This window comes from Canis lupus, chromosome 37 (assembly GCF_003254725.2).
Source record: "Canis lupus dingo isolate Sandy chromosome 37, ASM325472v2, whole genome shotgun sequence".
NCBI lineage: Eukaryota > Metazoa > Chordata > Mammalia > Carnivora > Canidae > Canis > Canis lupus.
The window spans coordinates 21,952,622-21,975,530 of NC_064279.1; the positions used below are offsets into that span (position 1 = coordinate 21,952,622).

The 22,909-nt window shown below is 36.6% G+C and overlaps 1 protein-coding gene across 7 annotated transcripts in view; it reads left to right on the plus strand.

Annotated features, from left to right (window-relative positions):
• Positions 1-22,909, plus strand: part of SPAG16 (sperm associated antigen 16) — a 916,366-nt gene that overhangs the window by 802,078 nt on the left and 91,379 nt on the right. Inside the window, exon 17 of one of the 7 annotated variants that reach the window (XM_049106786.1) lies at positions 13,509-13,561. The exons of 5 other annotated variants lie outside the window; for them this stretch is intronic. In XM_049106786.1, coding sequence (XP_048962743.1) covers positions 13,509-13,546 — 38 coding nt within the window. In that variant the 3' untranslated portion in view covers positions 13,547-13,561. Of the gene's footprint in view, positions 1-2,079; positions 2,250-13,508; positions 13,562-22,909 lie in introns of those variants that run through there. One more of the 7 variants, XM_049106783.1, reaches the window with a different exon arrangement.

Below are 22,909 nucleotides of genomic sequence, written 5' to 3' on the forward strand. Positions count from 1 at the left end.
TGGCTATAAGAAGTCTACTTTATGCCTAGAAGGGAGAGCCCATTCCCAAAGGGAGTTCATCAAACACAACACAATGATGCTGATGTCTGATCTTAATGTCATTCCCAAGGTGTCAGTGCCAAACTACAAATCTAGCTGGATCTTGAATATGTAACCAACATTAATGGCTGTTCTAATACAGACTTAATTGTGTTATTTCACAGGAAGGACAATGCTTGGTGTATTGCAGACTAATGGTTGTGCCCGTATTCCTGTGTCAGTTCTGGAACTGTAGTCATGGTCACAGTGCTATTTATATAGGGTTTGGTGAAATCAGGCTCATCGACTCTGGTGAGGTTGAGGATAAAAGAGATGGTACCAAGATCTAGCACTAAGAGTTAGTTCATTTACATGATACATTCTGCTCTGGTTGACCACTTCACTGCATTTTTGAGATCAGAATCTCTATTTTCATCATCACTTTCTGATGAGTTATGCAGTTGTCATCCAAGGAGGGAAATGGGCAGGGCATCTTATGGCCATTGAATCTGTATGATAACTACTTGATGAATGCATGCTCTATTATACAACAAATTTTTGTTCACTACCCCATACCATGAGAAATATGTATTTTTTAGTTATAAACTAATTTCATTCTCTAATGAAATACCTCTTTAAAAATATTTTATTTATTTATTTGAGAGAGCAGGACAGAGAACACAGGCAGGGGGCAGGGAGAGAGAGAAGTAGAGAAGAGAAAGAGAAGCCCCTGATACAGGGCTTGATTCTAGGATTCTGGACCATGACCTGAGCCAAAGGCAGACACTTAACCAACTGAGCCACCCAGATGTCCCTGAAATACTTTTTCTAAGGTATTATATGTATATATTTTTTTGCATATTACCTACAATAAACAATTCCTAAGAGATTCTGAATACCCTTCCTCCCCAAGCTCACCTTAATTGGAAAAGAAGGTAACCAATTGAGAATACATTATCAAACCATTTTCTTGGCCATCTTCGGTTAATTTATATTTCTAAAAATTTTCTTTTAATTAGGTAGGTTCAAAATATGATATTCTCCAGGAAATAATGATATTCAGAAGTGCACAACTAAACTTCTCAGTCTACATAGTGTATTTATAGACAGTTTGAAAACTATCCTCACATACCTCTACTTTAAAAAAAAAAAAGAATGATATAGAAATTATCACAAGAAAGATTAATACTGATTGTGTGTACTTAAAAATGAAGAATCGTGAACTTTCAAGAATAAAAGTATTTCCATACTAATAAGTTGAATTATTCAAAGAAAATATAAAATATTTTACATGGGTTTTAGTGTGTGAATCATTTCCTTTATGATGAAAATGATCGTGTTTAATGATGTGAATCATATCTTTTAACAGTTATGATAAATCTCCTAAATCCAAACTGAAAATTGTGTGTCAGAGGCTTCCAAATTAAAAACAAAAGAAATACCCTCCCAGGGTATGTTAGTAATTTTTAGAAATGTGCTATCTCTCAGTTTATGCACTTGAATACCACTTGGTAAATTCACCTGCTGCACTAATGTGTACTTTGGCTTCATGCAGAGATAAAGATAACTCATTACATCCTTTTAATAATTTGAATCCAAATGGCTGTGGAGAAAATAGTTTTCATCCTGGGTAAATTTAGTTGTATCCTCAAGGTGTACCTGGGCCTGACTTTGAGTCATTTGCTTAGGTGTCTTGGTATCATATTTGTTTAGTGTAGGGCTAGGACACCCCAGTTTAGATGAATCCTCCTCTGAGTCTCAATTCTCATAGACAGAAATATATATACTGGCTTCCCGGCATATGTCCTAGCCTAGTGAGCTACATTGATTTGATTTCTAGAAATTTGATCACACTAATGATCTTTTATCACCTTATGTATGTAGAGCCTAAGGCACTGGGTTATAATTTGATTTGAACAGTAATCTATCCCTACAATATAAGTGATTTATACTTATTCTTTAGAAGTATCATTCAGTTATTCTAACTGACAAGGTTTATACAGTGGAATATAATTAGTACCCTATTTCTGTATGATCTTTGCATTTCTTGCTTTCTTTCAGGCAAATTACCTCAGTCCATTTCTATTGGGACAGATCCTGCTGACAAAGCACTCAAGTCAGGGTTAATCATTGTCAAAGTAAAATGGAAAATGGAAGGAACTCTTTTTTTTTATAAGCAAAAAAAAAAAAAAAATCAGCATAAAAAAGCCATGATTATAAAAAATAAGTAAACTACCTATAAATATCTCATTAAATAATTATTACATAATTTTAAATGCCTAAATTATAGTTAAAATGGTTTCAAATAAACAAAATACATTAAAATGATAAGTTAGCCCAAATATTTAATTAAATGAAATTATTACCTATCCACATAAGTGTCATCTTCAAGAAAATGAATCACTACTAATATTTGTGAATCGTGCATATATACACTTGCTATTCCAACTAATAGTAACATGTACATACCTGAAAAAAACTCTGTGAATTTAAAATCACTTGTTACTTAATTTTAAGGACTTTTTCCCCTAGATATTTCTTTTATCTTCTGCCATAGGATTACCAAGAATTCAATAACATATTTTTTATTCAGATATTTTCATAAGATTTATTTGGGGAAACTTCTCTAAAATGTCATCTTACTTTTAGTAGAATTGAGAAATGTCATGCCAACTTAGCCTTGTTGTAAAGCTTAAATAAGATAGTACACAGCTTCTGTGCATAAGAGTTCCATAAATATTAGCCATTTTGAAAAGTTTTCCCTTATTCCTGATGATTATCTTTGGCATTCACAAGTTTAAAAGGTCTCTCCAAATTAAATAACTTTTCTTTTTTCTCTTATTTCACATGATTTTTTTTCCAATTCTTCTATCCATTATTCTTTTCCAGATATATTTTTATTTCCAAAATAAAATTCCTGAAATGAACAATCAAATATGAATTAGACATCCAGGAAACATACCATTTAATGTTTTATTTTTTTATTTTAAATACTTCCTGATATATGATGAAGGTTTGTTTCTGATATTTTTTTAAATTTTCTTCTTGCTTTTCTATATTCTTAGTTTTAGCCAGTGATCCCTCTTTATTAAGGTGGCTATAATGATTTTTTAAATAATTTAAAGAAATTATGGCTAATTCAAATGTATCCCTATACACTAATAATTATTAAGTTAAATCTATTCCATCATGGTATTGTTGATTTGTCTACTTGAATTGTACTTTTATCTATGTGTGATAAGTTTTAATGTATTACAACTTTTTCTGTCATTTAACTGACATTCTATTGTCATTATATAAGAGATGGATATATCGAATATTAGCAAATGCTTGGCCAAGTTATTTTATTTCATTTCTGCAAACAACTGCATACTTCTACCTTGTACTAGATTAGACTCTTAAAAATTAAATCATTCCTGGGGTCCTGGGTGGCTAAGTGGTCAAGCAGTCAAGCGTCTGCCTTCAGCTCAGGAGATCAAGCCCCAAATTGAGCTCCTGCTCAGTGGAGAGTTAAATAATTACTATCCCATGAATAACATTTTTCACCCATTTAAAATAGTTTTTCTTCTTAAATTAGTTCCATTTATGTAATTATGTTTATAGTTACATAATGTTAAAATTTTTGGATGGACCTTATTAATATTGAGTTATTATTTTTTTATGTAGGATTTCTAAATTTGTTTCAGGAAACCTTAAGTTTATACTAGGTACTGACTTCTCTCCAAATTCTAAAATATGACTAAGGTCCTAAAGTTTCATTTTGAATTTTTTGTTTTAGTACTTGTTTAACAGTCAGACACACAGACTCTAGACTAAAAAGTCTTTCTGGATTTGACACTAAGCTCTACCACTTACTAGAGAAACCTTGGGCAAGCTACTTTGTATCTTCATATCTTGTCGGATTTAGAAGGATGGCTGCTTTCATTTATTTTTATTTTTTTATATTTTTCAAAATTCAATTTGCCAACATATACTATAACACCCAGTGCTCATCTCATCATGTGCCCTTAATGCCCGTTACCCACTTACCCCCTCCCCCTACCCATCTCCCCTTCTGCAATCCTTTGTTTTTTCCAAGTTAGAAGCCTCCCATGGTTTGTCTTCCTCTCTAATTTTTCCCCACTCAGTTTCCCTCCTTTTCTTTATGGTCCCTTTCACTATTTCTTATATTCCACATGTGAGTAAAACCATATGGTAATTACATTTCTCCAATTAACTTATTTCACTCAGCGTAATACCCTTCAGTTCCATGCACATCAAAGTAGACAGTAGATATTCATCCTTTCCTATGACTGAATAATATTCCATAGCATGTAGCTATATATACATACACACGGCATCTTCTTTATCAATTCATCTGTTGAAGAACATCATGGCTCCTTCCAGTTTGGCTATTGTGGACATTGCTGCTGTGAACATTTGGGTGCAGGTGTCCCAGCGTTTCACTACATCTGTATCTTTGGGGTAAATCCCCAGTAGTGCAATTCCTGGGTCGTAGTTCTATTTTCAACTTCTTGAGGAGGCTCCATACTGATTTCCATAGTGTCAGCACTAGCTTGCATTCCCACCAACAGTGTATGAGAGTTCCCCTTTCTCCACATCCTTGCCAAAATTTGTTGTTTCCTGACTTGTTAATTTTAGCTATCCTGACTGGTGTGAGGTGGTATCTCATTGGGGTTTTAATTTGTATTTCCTTGATGCTGAGTGATGTTGAGCATTTTTTCATGTGTCTGTTGGTCATGTGTATGTCTTCTTTGGAAAAATATCTGTTCGTGTCTTCTGCCCATTTCTTGATTGGATGATTTGTTCTTTGGGTGCTAAGTTTAATAAGTTCTTTAATTTTGCACCTAGCCCTTTATCTGACATGTCATTTGTAAATATCTTCTCCCATTCTGTTAGTCGTCTTTTGGATTTGTCAGTTGTTTCCTTTACTGTGCAAAAGCTTTTTACCTTGGTGAAGTTCCAAGAGTTCACTTTTACCTTTGTTTCCCTTGCCTTTGGAGGTGAGTCTAGTGAGAAGTTGCTGTGGCTGAGGTCACAAAGGTTGCTGCCTGTGTTCTTTAGGATTTTGATGAATTACTGTCTCACATTTAGGTCTTTCATCCATTTTGAGTCTGTTTTTGTATATGGTGTGAAGAAATGGTCCAGCTTCGTTCTTCTGCATATGGCTGTCCAATTTTCCCAATAACATTTGTTGAAGAGACTGTCCTTTTTTTCCATTGGATAGTCTTTCCTGCTTTTTCAAAAATTAGTTGACCATAGAGTTGAGGGTCTACGACTGGGCTTTCCATTCTGTTCCATTGATCTATGTGTCTATTTTTGTGCTAGTAGCATACTGTCTTTTGATGATTATAGCTTTGTAATAGAGCTTGAAGTCCAGAATTGTAATTCCACCAGTAAGGAAGAATTAAAGACTGAAGAAGGGAAGCATCAGTAAACAGGCAGACAGCTGTGGGAAAGAAGCAGTCAGGAGATAGAATAATGGTAATGCTATCTTGAGTAGCTTCTTTTGTGCAGACATTGAAGAATTCTATTTTTCTATTTTTCCATCTGTTATCAACATTTCTGAAAACCAAGCCTGCTGTTGAATTTGTGAATAGGTGTATTTATTATTAAACACATTAAACTGGTTTAGAGACTATTATTTCCTATTGTTGTCATAGCCTCAGTTTAGAAAGTTAAAAAGTTTGCCTTCCAAATAGAAGTAAAAGCATGAGTGATTTCATCTTGAATATAAGGTCATCTAGGGAGACATGGTTAGCTTGAGGTGAATACCTCTTTTTTCTTCTTACCAAATCATGCAGAAATTATTCTTTTTGGTTTTGACTGTTCAGACATAAATATGGAAATGTAGTTTTTGAGATGGTATAGACCTCTGGCTTGTAGCCCAATGATGATGGTAAATTAAACAAGATTGAAGATATCTTGTCATTTATCTTCACTAGTTTGTTTTGTTTGTGGAGCATTAGTAACAAAGAGGCGATTGTACTGATTTTGTAATATTCTGTATACCCAGCTATTACACTAGCCTTGGTCACCTTGGTGACCATGTTCCCTTCTGACCTTTTTTTTTTCTTTTAAGAAGATTTTCTATCCAGCTTATGAATCCCAAGTGCCTTAATGAGTGCCTCTGTAGGTAGCCTATTGTGCACAGTTGCAATAAAGCAAAACAGTACACTGGAGATGCAACACAGCAGTAATCCTATTAGCAAAGGCAGCCAGTGTCAGAGATAACATAAAAAAGCAGTTTGAGTGAGATGGGAGGGCATTCCAGCTCATCCATGGGCTGCTGAACAAGGGACATTCTTCACCTCATCAGCACCCCATTATCTGACTATGGATCTTAATTTTCATTTGGGGATGGAGTACCTTGATTATCACACTACTATTCAGTGACAAGCTGTTATTCGTGTCTGCTTTGTTGCTAGCACCTTATTTGGGGATTCTTTTAACAAGGACGAGTAATGACAGTTGAAGGCAATCACTGTGAAGAAATCTCTCCTCCCTACTCCTACCTTGTAAGGCTCTGAGATTTAAATAAGAAAATATTTAAGGAAGTATTTCCTACACTAACTTAATGTAATTCTAAGCCAAAATTCTAGATCCTGATTCTTAAATAAATGAATAAACATAGTTTTGTTTAATTGTTCAACTGGATATTTTGTTTCAAAATGTTATTAGTGTTATGTGACATAAATCTTCATAGCTGACCCTCATTCAATAACTTGAAAAGCAGCTGATATACTGCCCACATCTTAGCCATTCTTCTAGTTCTTATCTTCAAGCTTACATCTGCTGTATCTAGCACTTCACCAAATGGTCAGTAGGCTGATTTTGCCAGACCCTGCACAGAAAGCACTGCAATTCAAATTAGTTATTAAAAGAGCTCTCATTATTGGATTAACAGCAGAATTTAATGCAATAAGCATAGATAGATAATGCAACACAGAAAGCAGAAAGTATAAAAAGGACAACCTCTTGTTAGAAACACCTCACATTTCAGTGCCTGCTCCTGATTCTGGGATGCAAATTGTAGGTGTGTTTGTCCTGTAGAAAATTAGAGCCAGAATTCCATTAGAGATCGTTGAGTGTCGCCCCCTGACTTAGCTGTTGAGAAAATCACATCCAAGAGTATTCCGTTTTCTTTCTTTCTTTTGTTTTTTAAGATTTTATTTATTCATGAGAGAGAGAGACAGAGACGCAGACATCGGCAGAGGGAGAAGCAGGATCCTCACAGGGAGCCCAATGTGGGACTAGATCCCGGACTCTGGGATCACGTCCTGAGCCAAAGGCAGATGCTCAACCACTGAGCCACCCAGGTGCCCCATAGTGTTCCATTTTCTGACCAATGTCACACAGAGACTGTGTTAACATAAGGATAAGAATCCAAGTGTTCTGACTTCCACTTCATTTTACTGCCACAGAGTACAAGTCATTAACATTAACATAAAAAGTAATTTGAGCACATGCTTCATTGAAAACAGACTGTATTGTAATATCAAAGATGTTCCAAGTCCAGAAAGAAAACCATTATAGTATGAAGTGAACAATGGGTTTCCCAAATGAAGTGAGCACAAGTCTTGACTCTTTCTCCTTTTTGAGAGATGCCTGTCAGTCACTTAAGATTTCCAAACCTAAATCAGTATATGTCTAGAACAGTTAAGATGCTTTAGACTTCAAGTATCCCAGTGGTGGTTACTTTTAAAACTGATATAAACAAGGGGTTTATTAATTCACAAAATAAGTAGAACAGAGTGTAGGGCAGTTAGAGAGTTAGCAAGTTCGTCAGTTTCACAATGTCAAGATTCTTCTCCCTAATTCTGTTCGCTTTGCTTTTCTAGTAGCACTTGTGTTTCCTGGCATTATGTGCAGCCATAGGCAGGAGGAAAAGAAAGAAAAGAAAACAAGAAGAAAGAAAGAGAAAGAAAAGAAAGAAAGTAGAAAGAAAAAAAGAGAGAAAAGAAAGAAAAGAAAGAAAGAAAGGAAAGAGAGAGGGAGGGAGGAAAGAAGGAAGGAAGGAAAGAAGGAAAGAAGGAAGGAAGGAAGGAAGGAAGGAAGGAAGGAAGGAAGGAAGGAAGGAAGGGAGGGAGGGAGGGAGGGAGGGAGGGAGGAAGGAAGGAAGGAAGGAAGGAAGGAAGGAAGGAAGGAAGGAAAGAACGAGTGGCCAGTCTCTGCCTGTGTGTCTTTTTCGGAGTAGAGGAAAACTTCCCCCCACTCTCCCCAGTAGATTTCCCCTTACAACTCATTAGTCAGAATTACATCACATGTCCTTGTCTAAACCAATCACTGTCAAAAAAAATGGAATTACCACAATTGGCTTGGAGTTTTTAACCTTCATTTCCCCTGAAACATAAAGCCTCCAAGCATCTGGACAAAATCAGGGTTCTGTTGAAGAAAAAGAATTAGAAAGTATTTGAGGGAGGATGGTGATTGATTCATATAATTTCGGTATATTTCTTAATTACTAAGCATGTGTTTCTTTTAGAAGATATTTAGAATGTAAGACATTATCAGAACCCCAGATTCATCAGCATCTGACAGGCTACTACTACTTGCCACAAATCTGAAAACATCTGATGCATGCAATAACATGGCACCTGGGAATACATACTTCTGTGCCAATTATGATTGATCTGCCATAGTTGGAGGAATCATTATTCTACTCACAGAAGCAGGAAACAACAAATGTTAGAGAACAAGACTTTTAACTTAAGCAATAATGGAAGATTTGATTCACTTCCCTGACCTCACTCCTCAAATAATTTCATTGACTCTCCCAGAAACTGTACTTGTGGACTCTTTAACTATCAGGCTCAGAATTTAGACCAGACCTATGATAGCAGGGTAGTGTTTTAAAGTCTGAAAATGGGGCAGACAGAGGTAAGAACAGGCATCTTGTCTTCAAACTACATTGAATAGACTTGCTGGACTCTGGCAGAGAGTTCCTCACCTAGGTGTTTTCAGGACCTAATATGAAGGCGAGGCAAGCCTGAGGTGAGGAGCTGGATAAATGAGCGCCTAAAAAGATTCCCTCTTTTTCAGCTTTCCCTATATCTAAATCTTGCTTTTGACATTGCTTCTTCTAAAGCACTCTCATTATGTTGCTAGAAACCTTTAAGTGGATGTATTACCTTAATTTCCTTTAAAACAATGCCCACTATGACAATTTGTTCTAGGTGATCGATCCTTTCTCCTCCAAGTTATGCTTCAAAGTAGAGGAAAGATTTTTAAAATGAGATTGAGTCTGGATTGTGAGAGCTTCCTTGAGGTTAGGCTAAGTCATCTGTATTCTATGTTCATGAACTAAGAAAACCAGACAAAGTGCTTCAACACAGTAGTAAAAGAGAGAAATCAGGGTTTCAGAGAGATGAATGTCATCTGGACTGTGTAGGACAGGACATTGAAACAGGCAAAAACACTAAAGGCAAGGAATCAGCTAGTGAAGTACTGCATGCTTCAAGTGGAAGAGATAAACTCCCACACCAAGGAAATGACTCACACAGAAGGAGCCATTACAGAAGAATAACAATAGGAATCAATGGAGGACTGTATATGGAAAACTAGGTGTAGGTAGGAAGTATTGGCAGAAATTGACCCTAGTGGCCAAGGCGGGGTGACAGAGACAATAACAGAAATGGAGCTTTCATTTTATTTTATTTTATTTTACTAGCTTATACTTCTCTTCAAAAGGTCCTCTTCCTTTCTTTCCTTTCCCTGGAACAGCCGAGCTAAACAAAATAGTCAGTCCCATATAAAAATAAACTTGAAATCTCCCACCTTACACAAGTTTTATAATCAAGCCAGCCAAATATTTCCTAAAAACCTAGCACGTAGGAAAGAAAGAAATATGGTTAGAAATATGGTTCCTGCTCTCAAGGAATCCAGCTCGGGGAGATAATACTAATATATATATATAGGACTAAACATAAATACTGAAAATAAGCCCAATTAGTGCTAGTTTATAGTATATGCGGTATATATGCAGAAAACCTCTAGTTCAATGAGGGTTAAAATAGTCAGGCAAGGCCATCTAGAACCTGTTCGAATAGTTAACCATTTTGACCACTGAAGATATTAGTAGGCTTTTATGTAGAGGATAAAGCAAACGTTCTTTGTTGATATTAATGTTTCTATTTGCAAATCACTGTTCTTGGCACAATTCTACCTAGGGGACATCAAGAATTGCTGCTCAAACCAATAGTCAAGGGTGGTGGCCCTGGTTCTCCTGCCCTTCAATAGGTTAAACCCATCTATTACCCAACTGCTTTAATTCATTTGAAACTACCATATCACAAAATCTAAGTGTCATGAGTTGTAACATTTATGCTAATTATTTTAGACCACTTTTATTTGTTTAATGCACAGAAATACTAACATAAGTTCTAATAATAAATCTAAGACATGGTTTTCTTTGTTTATTAGAATATAGTAGTTTGTTTATTAAACTGTAATGTTATTGGAAATTAATGGTACAGTTGAGCTATTTATTACATTTGTCTAAATATTTTATTGATAAAAAATTTAAAAGTTTTCAAATTGATTAATAGGGAAAGGGTTCAAATCATTCCACTTATCCTGAGAGTTAAACGTGTGTTTCCTTTAGAAAGCCTTCTATGACCCCAACCTAGATTATCTGTTTTTTCCTGTAGTTCTGTAATACTTTGTGTATATATTACTGCTATTTCAACCTTCTTCATGTGTTGCTGGCTTTTAAGTTTCAAAAGCAACACCTGTTCTTTTAAAATAAATGAATGTATACTAGAATTGTGTAAAGCAAGAACAACCTCCTGTTCATCTCTTCCAAACCCAGCTGTCCTGAGTTAATCAGAAAAACAATTTTGCGGGTTTTCTTTATCTTGTATATACTTCTCTCAATGCTGCTACGACATTGATTTGTAATCATTTATTTTCAGTTTGTCTCTCACTCTCTTCCAATGATTCTCAACCCTGGATGCACATTAAAATCACCTAGGTCATTTTTCAAGAAATTCATATTCCCTGACATTCTCTCTTTAAATTCTGATTTCACTGCTCTGAGGTGAAAACTAAGTGTGTCACATTTTTGAAATCATCCCAAGTATTAATGACATCTGATTTATCTGTGGGTCCCTATCCCTCCTCCTTTCTCATCTTGAACTCTCATAAGAAAATGGTACTCATGGTTGTTGAATACATTGATTAATTTGTTTTTAAAGAGACAATTTGCCTTGATTAACTGAAATGGAGAACACCTAAAACCTCATCTCTAATTTGCATACAGAAATGCCTCACCCTATGGAAAAAATATATCACAGAAAAATGGATAGCGAGGTATATTTCCAAAAAAATAAATTATATTTTCCTATAATTTTACAGAAAGCTGGAATATATATTAGAGGATCATTTGGCTCTAAAAGGTTTAAATTATAAATTTTAGTGAACAATTCAAATATAATTAAAATAGGCCTAAATATTAACCCTTATGCTTCATACACCACCAGAAAAGTGTTGGCCATTATTTGTAAAAATTAAAATTACACAGTGAGAGTTACTTCTCCAGAGGAGAAAGGCTTGATGATAAGCCATGCCCCACAGTAACCTTATTATGCTCACAATCTCAACATGAACCTGCAGCCTGAAGCCAAACTGTTTCATGGTGGTAGTGACTAATCCATGTGGGGACCAAGCCTATGGCTCTAGTTTTGTTTAAAACTTAAGCACAGAAAGTCCCTACAAACCCAGTTACTGACTGATGTGAGAATTCATTTTTCAAATAACTAAACGCTGTGAAGCCTTTCTTGGGCACTCAGTTCATTATTTTCAGCTCTTTCATCTAAAGGAATTTATCGTGCACTTTGTTGCTTATTCTTGACTGCTGTTTCTTGATTATTTGTTGAGGAATATCTGTCCTGTTGAGGGCGGCTGTTGATACTGTTTATTTAGTATCTGTCCTATGGTTTTTATACAAATACAAAAAGCCTGTTCTTTCTCCTGTGCTGTCCTCCTCTCCTCACCCCACTGAGCTTCAGATTGCTTTTAAAGGGTGATCTGGTAATCCCTGTGTGCACTGGTATTAAAAAATATGCCTTCCTCCTTTATTTGTGAGAATTTTAAAAAGACTATTATTTATTATTTATTTATTTATTTATTTATTTATTTATTTATTTATTTATTTAAGATAGTGAGAGAGAGCATGGGCAGGGGGAGAGGGAGAAGCAGGCTTCCCACTGAGCAGGAAGCCTGATGTGAGGCTCGATCCCAGAACCCTGAGATCATGACCTGAGCTGAAGGCAGACACTTACCTGACTGAGCCACCCAGGCACCCCTAAAAGACTAGTATTTAAAAAGATTACACTTGTACTTTAAAAAAAATTATATCTATATATTTAAAAAAGGATATCCAGATCAAGTATTAGGTCATATTTATCTCAGGCAGGGAGTAGGAGCATATTTTAACAACTTCATGAGTAGAGAAGTAGTTCAGACTCTGTTTTTTGAGCTTTTACCTAGCCAGCCCTAAATGTATTAAATCAAGGATGTTTCTCCCCATGGAAAGTTAAATAGCAGGTGTAGTACTTAATGAACTGCAGCAACTTGGGCTTATTGGTGTGGCAAATAGATTGTGATATTCATTTCCAATTAAAGTTCTTTTGCAAAGATCAATGAAGCACATTTTCACAAATTGAATCACACTAAACTAATAAACAAAATTCTCCCATCCCTGTTGATGGCAAATTGTTATTTCCTTAACATTTAAAATCCCATCACACTATTAATTATAAGATGAAAGTGCTAGGAAAGATCAAATATTTATTTACCCATGTGTCTGTGTCTTATTTCCAATTTTATATATTAAAAAAGGAACATTAACTATTTGTAAGAAAGCTGTGTAGGAATAATTTTCCAGACTTAATGTTTTTGGTCTTTGATCCATAAGCATTTTTTTATTTACTAAATAACATGCTTGTCCTAATGACTAAAAGTTCTGATCTTTGGGAAATTAGAAAAGAATCTGTTATAGAGTAACCTTTAATTAATGAATGCACAGTTTACATTTACATTAGAAACAATGGGTGTGTGAAAAAAGGAAAATAGCTTGGGACTTTGCCTTTAGAACTACTGAGTTGCTTAAGAAAAAAAAAATAAAATGTTAATTTAGCAATCTTAAATGTCACTAGTTTATTCAAAGAATGCACAAATGTTATGATATTCAATTTCAAGGACCTTCTAACTTTTCACCTACCCTTAATATTTCTTTCACGGTATACTTTTGGAGAAATGTTATACATTTTCAGAGTTTTCATTTTAAAACATTTTAAGTTTTAAATTTTTTTAATGAAAACTACGAAAGAGTGCACTTGTTCTGGTGAGCAGTGGGTGTTAACTAACTGGAATTTAAAGAAAAGCCTCAAAAAAAAAAAAAAACATATGGGAATAGCCATATGCTTAATGCATTGAAAGTACAAAAAAATTTTTAATTTAAATGTAGTTGACACACAATGTTACATTAGTTTCAGGTGTCCAACACAGTGAGCTTTTAAAGTTTTAATGTGTCAATATTGATGCAAGATAACTGAAATGGAGCCACTTCTGAAGGAACTGGTAAGGTTAGAACACGGACATCTATTTTCAAACAACTAAAGGGGATATTTGGTGGATATGCACATGCAAGATTTTCCCTCTGAGAAGATGCTAGAACTTAAGAATACTTTCCACACCATGGTCTACTACTTCCAAAGACGTCTTCCAGTAGCTTCTGGGATGAACAGTATTTTGAGAACATTTCTAGCATAAGGAAGAGCTTATCAAATAATACTCCCAAACCAAGCAGCATTAGGGTAATTTGCCAGTCCTTGTCTGTGTGGTCTTTCCAAAGAGGTACAGCCTAATGGGGGGAAAGAAAAAGGAAAAAGAACATGTTAAGAAAAATGTATGGAAAAATTCTACTTTGATATTCTCCTTTACTTCTTCCTTTCTCCTCTTCTAACTCCACACTTCTCTTCAACAGCTCATCTATCCACTACACTTCGAGATTTTATGGGTCAGGAATTTAAGAGGAAAAAAAAAAATACTGTGGTTGGTTGTCAAATCCATCTTGCAAATAAAGGATTAAACAAGCATACACATACATGTGCAGGCCACACATGACCATCTTAGATCATTTCATAAAAAAAAAATAGTGGGAAAATCTTAATATCAGAACAAAAGACATTTAGACATTTATTTAAATTGAGTAAGGTTAGTTTCACAAAGCTCACTATATAAATGCATTTTCCTCACTTTTTCACACACCAGTGACCCTTGTCATAAATGAACGTGAGCCTGCAGTCCACCTTTGAGAACTACTATACAGAATGCCTTGTTTCAACATGTTTCACTAGTTGAAAAGCATATAATAAACTTTTCAAAATGTAACATACCTACTGTTTCTTTGGGATCTTGTTAAAATGTAAGGCTGGTGTGGTAGGTCTGAGTGGAGCTTGAGATGATGCATTTCTAAGAAGCTACCATATGATAATCATCCTGCTAATCTGTGGACCACACTTTGAGTGTCAAAGAACAAAACTATTTTCTCCCAAGTGTTAGTAACTAATCTATAAGGCATGATCCTTTCCAGAACTTTTCAGGTAGGGGAGGGAAGTGTGTTTTAACAAAATTCCTTAAAGACACAGAAAAAAATTAATCAGTAGTGATGATGTAATTGAGGTATAATTTGGGGGGAGAATAGTAACATTTTAATCAAACTTTATTCACTTACAAATTATTTTGTCCTTTGGTCAAATCATGCCACATTAACTATCATTACTTTTATTTGACTTCAAGAACATGCTCATGTTTTGAAACATGTGTTTCTGATTGATTGATGCTTCCTCCAATTATTCCCAGGCAATTTCCTATTATTGATCAGCTTCCTTTAACATGAATTTTAGTCACAAATGAAGAGAAGCACTGGTGCGACGTCCAATTCTTTTTCTCTTATTAGCACACTGAGGCAAAAAGCAGGAAGAGAAATGGAGACATTGATTTTAAAAGGATAATAACAACTTCCACTTCTATAGTATTTTCTAATTTCCAAAGTTCTTGCGGCAACTAAACTGCCTTCTACAAGCTTGAAGATCATACCTGTTTCTCTGGAAGTAGTCCCAGCATCCAAGCCCAGTACCTGGCAAATACTAGGTACAGTGGGTTGAATGGAGACACCCATTCCCCACCCTGCCCCTGCCAAAAAAAATATTTGTAACCTCTTACAACCTGTGAATATTAACTTGAAAGTGTCTTTGTGTATGTAATTAAGTTAAGGATCTTGAGATGAGTGCATCCTGGATTACACAGGTGGGCCCTAGGTCCACTAACAAGTGTCTTTATAAGAGAAAGAGGAGGCCACACAGATGCACAGAGGAAAAGCACCATGAAGATGGAAGCAGAGATTGGAGTGCTAATAGCCACAAGCCATAAACCATGAATTCCAGCAGCCACCAGTGATGGAAGAGGCTGGAAATATAATCCCTATAGCCTCTGAAGAGGACCAACCCCACTGATACCTGCTTTCAAACTTCAGGCCTCCAGAATTGTAAGAAAATCAATTTTTGTTTTTTTAAGTCACAAAGTTATGGTAATTTGTTACAAGCACCACAGTTAACTGATTTGGTAAGAAAAATCTGCAAATGTTCATGGAATGACTGGATAACTCAAGGAGGACAGGTATTAGAAATGTAATCTTAAAGGAAAAAAGTCTAGAGTGACACAACTTTCCAAAGCTTGTTCAGCCCAGCATGATAGAAGCTCTGAATATCTTACCACTTCCACACATGAGTGTTGGTATACAAACACCAGTTGTCAAATTGTTACAAGCTGTCCATAGAAGACAAAATATTAGGTAAAAATATTGAATGTTGTAGAGCAATAGGATTATGGTAATCTTTCTTGAGAATAAGATTAAGCATTTTGTAAATTTTCTGTCAATACCTTTGTGACCTCTAGTTTTACAAGTTCAAGAATTATAAATGTTCATATTATAATCAAACTGGATCATGTTTGTGAGACATCAATGCTTCTAATCAATTAAACTAATTACTCTAATTACGTGATAACAAAGAGAAAGCAGTTATGAAAGTTAAATAGGGAGAACCTGGCCAATTTACTTAACCTTTCTGAGCCTGTTTCCCAGGGATAAAAATTGTGTTTTTCATTAAGAAACATGAGGATTAAATGAGAGTTTTTTTTTAAGATGCAGATCACAGACCCTGGCACACTGTGGTCATTACTATGTGATGTCTGGCACACAGTTAAGCATTCAATCAGTGGAGCACCTGGGTGGCTCCCTCCATTAAGCGTCTGTTTTCTGCTCAGGTCTTGATACTGGGGTCCTGGGATCAAGCACCAAGTTGGCTCCCTGCTCAGTGGGGATTCTGCTTCTCCCTCTCCCTCTTCTCCCACCAACCCCACTCATATGCATTCACCATCTCTCTCAAATACGTGAAGTCTTTTTAAAAAAAAATTTTCAATGGGCATTTATTGAACTTATTTACCTCTGTCCTGCACCTGGATTACCATCAAGATATTTTTAACTCTTGAATTGTTCAAGTATCCCTATAGCCATCATGTACTTTTTAAAGTGTATTTCAAACTATGAACTTAGCTATATAAAGTCATAAAAACTAGATATCAAGAAATTAGCTTTTTTTTCTTTATACCCTTCATGGGTCATGAGATTTTTCAAAGATCTGCTATTAGGAAAGCCTGCATTTCCTTGAGAGTATGAAGGTAAAATATGGTACAGATTCTCTCAACCTAAATATATATTTTTTCCATATGTTCATCTCTCTGAAATTGGTTTCTCCTTCCTCATTGAAAAAGAGAAATTTTTGGCTTGCAAGGGACTTTGAAAAAGGCTCATCTGATTAATCAGTCACTTTTCTGCTTCATACTAGAGCATCAGCAGGCTGGGTTATAGATCACAGAATGAATGATCTGGCAGTCAATTAACTTGATGTCATCTGTGTGCATGTTCCTGAAGATTCCATGGTAGGAGTAGGTTTATAAGTAAAAAGCAAAGAAAAGCTATTTGTCTAGCTTAAATTCAATTTTATTCTGAATTTGTACCATGAGCATGAGGTATACGATAGTACATATGTGTTCCTTAAGAAAAACCTTTGTTGAAAGACTTCCTATTGGATCATAGTGTACTTTGGACCCCAGGGTTCCCACAATTCTCTTCCACAAACTTACTGAAAGGTGGGCATTACACATTTGGGCACTTCAACTAGATACTTGTACTTAATTATACACCTGATCTCCCACGTTGTTTTTAAATCTATTTCATATAATGAAAATCTTAAAAATTAATGAGCAGGATCTATACTAATCAGAATTTTCCGTTTCTCTTTTGATGATGTCATAATTAAAATCCACTTTTGGTTGATCATTTCTATTACAGCTTCTTCATGAAAGGTTCAATTCTTGCAATAATAATAGTAAAAGTTAACATTTGTTGACACTTATTAGCCCCTCAGCACTATGAGAGCACCTTATGCATCTTCTATGTCCTGTGTGTGCGTGTGTGAGCTTGACGTGACTACTTAGGAATCTAGCCTGGAATCATCATTATGCAGATGAGAAAAGAGAGGCTCAGAGAAGCTAAATTACTTGCTCAACCAGCAACCCCAAGGTGCTTAGAAATGTATCCTTGCAGCATCACATCACGTAGCTATAACAAAAAGAACAATAGCAAATCTATGATGCAGAAACAAAGATTTCTCATTCCTCTCTGTAAGAGGCAAAGCTGCTGGAAGAACAAAGCTGCCTTTGAAGCACAGGATTCCTCTATCTCAAATCAACTCTGTGGGGTGCAGAGTGTGACAGTGTGGCCAATATAGCAGAAAATAAAGTTCAAAAAAACCCTAAAATTATTTATAGTCCTTTAGTGCCAATCTTTAAAATAATAATTACTGTATTTTATGTATATCTCTAACTTTGCCAGCTTCTCTTTGATGTTTTTGGCAAATCAGTTTAACCTGCAGTATTCTTCATTTATTCTACTTGATTAAATCAAACTGAAGAAATAAACTAAAATCAAATAACAGTATTTTTCGTGCTGAGAAAGCAGCAACCCGAAAGGGTAAAAAAAAAATGCAAATTGAAGTTAGTGGATGCTTGTATATATTACTTCATAGAATTTCTAAAATCCACTGAGGCTTGGATGGTGGGAGGGAGAAATAAAGTTTCTAGAACAGACAGTTGAATATTTGACCTGCTGTGTGTGGAAGGTTAAAAAAAAAAACTACTTAGAAAAAATTGAAAAGAAAAAAATTGAAAAGTTTCAGATCATGGCATTTTTGTCTTATTGGTTCCTGCTGAATCCCTCCCTTCACGGTAGGACTTTCTTCCAAGTACTTTCCCTAGAGTGTATAAATCAATGCAACACATCCCTGTAATGGTATTCTAACCTGGTGAAATATCACAAGGCCTTAATAAAAGACTGCTTTTAGCACAGGTCCCAAATTTGCCCCTACATCATTGAGATGTCAACTTGAAAGTCCAGGTATGGTTGGAGCCATTAGAGAGAAAAGGAAGGGAAGCAAGATGAAAGAAGCCAGAAAGTGGACAATATAAAACGAAAAGTTTGTGAAACAAGCACAACTAGATCTGTTAGCTTCACAGGAGTAGAGTTAAAGATAAATTAGGAAAATGGAAATGTTATGAGAAAATAAAAGGGCACAGCCTTATGTCTGGTTCCCCAAGAATATATTCTGAGATGGAGGTTTATTGGAAAGTGCTCTTGGGAACAGCTATAAGGCAAAGAAAGAACAGATTCGGGCAGAGGGAAGAGTTGTAATGCGTTGGCAAAAGACCCCTAAATCAATTCGACAGGAAGCTTTGGATTTGAAATGACCCTTCCGAGGCGTCCCAAATCAAATCAAAGAGGTGGGGTGTTTGACCCTGTATCCATCAGTCATTCTGTGGTGACTGGCCATTGGGAATGGGACAAATCTTAAGGCAACCTCTCCTAGCCCGAGGACTATACCTAGAACGGGACCTAGCTATGGGTTATAAGGAGCCAACACTAAGCAGCTGTGAGAATGAGTGTGTTGACCCTTAATGGGGATGCAGGTGGGTTATCCCAGCATGCACTAGAACTCAGTCTCTGCTTTTTAGATCTCTTCACTTCCTAAATCCACCCCATCTAAGAACACCTCAGAGATTCCAATTGGTCTCTTTCCTGGAGAAATGTATTAGAAGAAGCTCTTTAAAATGGAGGATGGCCAATGTAGTAGCTCCTAAGGCTGCAACTGATACTCATTGATTCTCTTCTCCACCACAGTTCTAGACTTCCATCACCCTCAGTTAATGTCTCTGCATCTGGTAGGTGACCCAGCTTCTCCTCTGAGAAGTTGAGTACTTGGTCACCATGTCCTTTTCAGGCTGTAGTAGCTCAGCTTGTTCATTTACCATCAAAATTGGACGTGGGAAAAACGATGCAATCCCAAAGTAGATCAGCTGGGTCCCAAACATATTCTTTGCTGATCACCTTGTATAACTGACCTTCTGGATCATCAGGGTCAATTACTTCAGCCAAAGTGGTGGCTCCTGTGGGCACAAGAAGTTTCCCAGCTCATAGTATAGAAGCATGAAGTGACCAGGTAGCAGTCCTAGCTCCAAGTTTACTGAGACTCTCACTGTGCTCCCTAGTTGAAGAATTTTCTGGTGGGAACTACATTTGCATTGCTTAAAGTTGCAGAGACCAAAAGTAAAAACTCTACAGTGGGTTCCTGAAAGTACTGTTCCCTCCCATTCATACAGAGTGTGTTTCCCAAGCTGGCCTCTCTCGCTGCAATTTCAAAAGGTTACTCCTTAAATAATTTTGGTGTGGTGGAGCATATGTCTGGACATGTGGATCCTATGATCTCATGCCCACTTTTACACCTGCTTTGCCTATTTTCAGCTCCTGAGTCTGAGATGATTCTGTATGCTACCAAGTTGCTTGAGCAAATAGCCTGCAAGCACACTGATAGTGGAGCTGGTCAAAGCCCCAAGGACAGAAAAGGCAAACCCATATCTAGAAAATGTATCCATTCTAGTCAAGAATGGTACTTCTGTGTTACAAAGTGTCTAGTGCGAACATCTGCTTTGATATAGTTTTGTGGGATTCTTTGAGGAATTTTGCTCTATTAATGACGTTAGTTTCTTTCAAAATCATACATTGTACATTCAGAATGACAGTAGCTAGATCAACATTTGGGGATGGAATTGTAAAATGTTTGGTCCACACAGGGCTCCTTTCTGGACACACAGCTCCCGAGATACTTGATAAGTGATACTGGCTGACAACAAATGGCCAAGTCAGCCTGTGTTCAAGTGTGTTTTGTTTGTTTTTGGTGCTGATTTGATGGTGGATGCTGTCTTGGTGGCATTATCATCAGATTTAAAGGTGATACCATATGCTTATCTACATATGTCTTCTCCATTGTCCTTGCCCCCGACTTCTTAGTCTTTCTACTTCTGATGCCCCAACCAACTGAGCCATTTGCCACTGCCAAAATCTTTGTGTATTCTGACTTCCAGCTGTAGGCTACTTCTATATAAAGTGGATAATTGGATACACGGCCTGAATCTCTGCCCATTGTGGGGATTTTCCCTCACCATTGACTTTCAGGTCCATCTCTGTGTGGGGCTTCTCAACAGTCTATTTTCAGTTTGCTCTCACATACTGGTCTGTTGGATCAATGGACCAAGCTTACACTCACAACCATTTCTATTGCTTACTCATGAGGGACCCCCCATGGCCACATGTATGAGTTAAAGAAGAGGTGCTAACATAGTAGTGGATGATAATGTGATAATGTGATGATAATTTGGGACACTTGTGCAACTTACTTGTGTTTATTTGTGTCTTCTGATCTCATGGATGACTAATCTCGGAGCTGCTGACTACATTCAATCTTACAATTTAGTGGTTATGATGGAGACCAGCTTGTGATGGGCAGTTTGGCCCACATGGTGACTTGATGTCCCAGAGACTGTGACTTGTTTCTACAAAGATCCCAAGCACATTGACAGTTATATTTTGAGTTGTATATAGTTCTTTGAGGCAGGTGTTATGGTGTTGCTCCAAACCTCAAGCTATGTGGTGATTCTCCCATACAACCTTGCCCTAAGCCGCAGAGACCTCTTTTCTAACCACAGACACCTATTGTTATAGGGACTGCAAGTTTGTATGGGCCCGCTAAAGACCTCTTTCCTTCTCTGGAACCCACTTTAAGCTGTCAGCTGTCCATGTCCCTCAGTAAAGGGAACATGGTATTCATAAGCTTTGAGTTTCCTGCCTCTGGACCTCAGAGACTTACAAGGCATTATGTTTCCTTCTTTGTGGCAGAAACTATAAAATGCGATAATTTGTCCTTTATTTTGAGAGGGGATACCCTCGCATGCCTCAAACCAGTGGACCTCTGGAAACTTCACTGAGGTGGCCAATTTCTAAATATTCATAGGATCTATCCCTCTGACATTCTTGCCACTTGTTGTTCAATTTGTCTAGCATGAGTTATAAGTGGACCACTGTATCCAAGTAATCCAGAACCTTTCAGACTGTATTATAACAGAGAGAAGAGCTAATATAGTCTTGGCACAAGGCCATGATTGTGGTCTATCTAATGAATGCAAACTGCTTTTGATCCTTCCTTCTGTTAGGGGTGGAAGGGAACAGTAGTTGCATACCAGGTATTGAAGCTGCATGCATTTGCTTTCGGAGATAGGACATCTGATGGTCAGATGCAGTAGGACAAATACTCAAGTTTTCAGTAGTCTACTGTGATTCATCAATCTGTCTAGTTTTTATAGGGGACAGACGGGTGATTGGGGATATTATGAGCACTACCACATTTCATCCTTTTAAATCTTTAAGAGTGGTAGTAATCTCTTCAAATTCTCCCTGCTTGACTTTCCCCATTATGATAGCTTTTACTCCAGAGGCCAAGGAACCAATGTGGGTGTTCTATCGGCTACCATAAAAGTTCATCCAATTATACATTTCAGTGACTAGAAAAGTATTCACCAGATGAGTCCATAGACCCACTGTAATCTGGAACTGGGATAGGAGTCTCTTAATTACCTTGCTTCTATCTATTCATGTGATGCTTCCATTTCCAGGTATCAATGTCCACAGTCTTCTAATTGATATTTCCCTTTCCTTAATGTTATTTGAGGAAATAGCCACAGGTCACTTTGGAGAGGGAGCAAGTGAATGGTTGCCCATATACCCTTTCTATGATGCTGGAACATCTTTCTTCAAGGGGATCCAGTCTTTCTGTCAGTAGGTTCTAGACCTGAGCATGGACTCTGGTCTGGTAACTCTGATCAAGGGATGTTGGTTTTTTTTGTTTGTTTTGTTTTTTAATCAGTACAGTGGATTTCAGCCTCCTGACTGAGCACATATGATTTCTTTAGATTATGTATGTATTAAGAGCAGCACTCTTATTGGCTACCTATCTTTTACCTAGTAGATCTGTGTTCTAGTAACTATCTCCATAGTGTTCAGCATGTCAGGCCACCCTGGCTACTAATCTGATCTCCTCTCTTTTACCTCTTACTGTAATGTTTTACTTAAACTTACTGCAAACATTACCAGTAAGATTAAAAATAGACAAAAAAAACTGTGGAAGGAGACTCGGTGTCCATCAGAAGATGAATGGATAAAGAAGATGTGGTCTATGTATACAATGGAATATTCCTCAGCCATTAGAAACGACAAATACCCACCATTTGCTTCGATGTGGATGGAACTGGAGGGTATTATGCTGAGTGAAGTAAGTCAATCGGAGAAGGACAAACAGTGTATGTTCTCATTCATTTGGGGAATATAAATAATAGTGAAAGGGAATATAAGGGAAGGGAGAAGAAATGGGTGGGAAATATC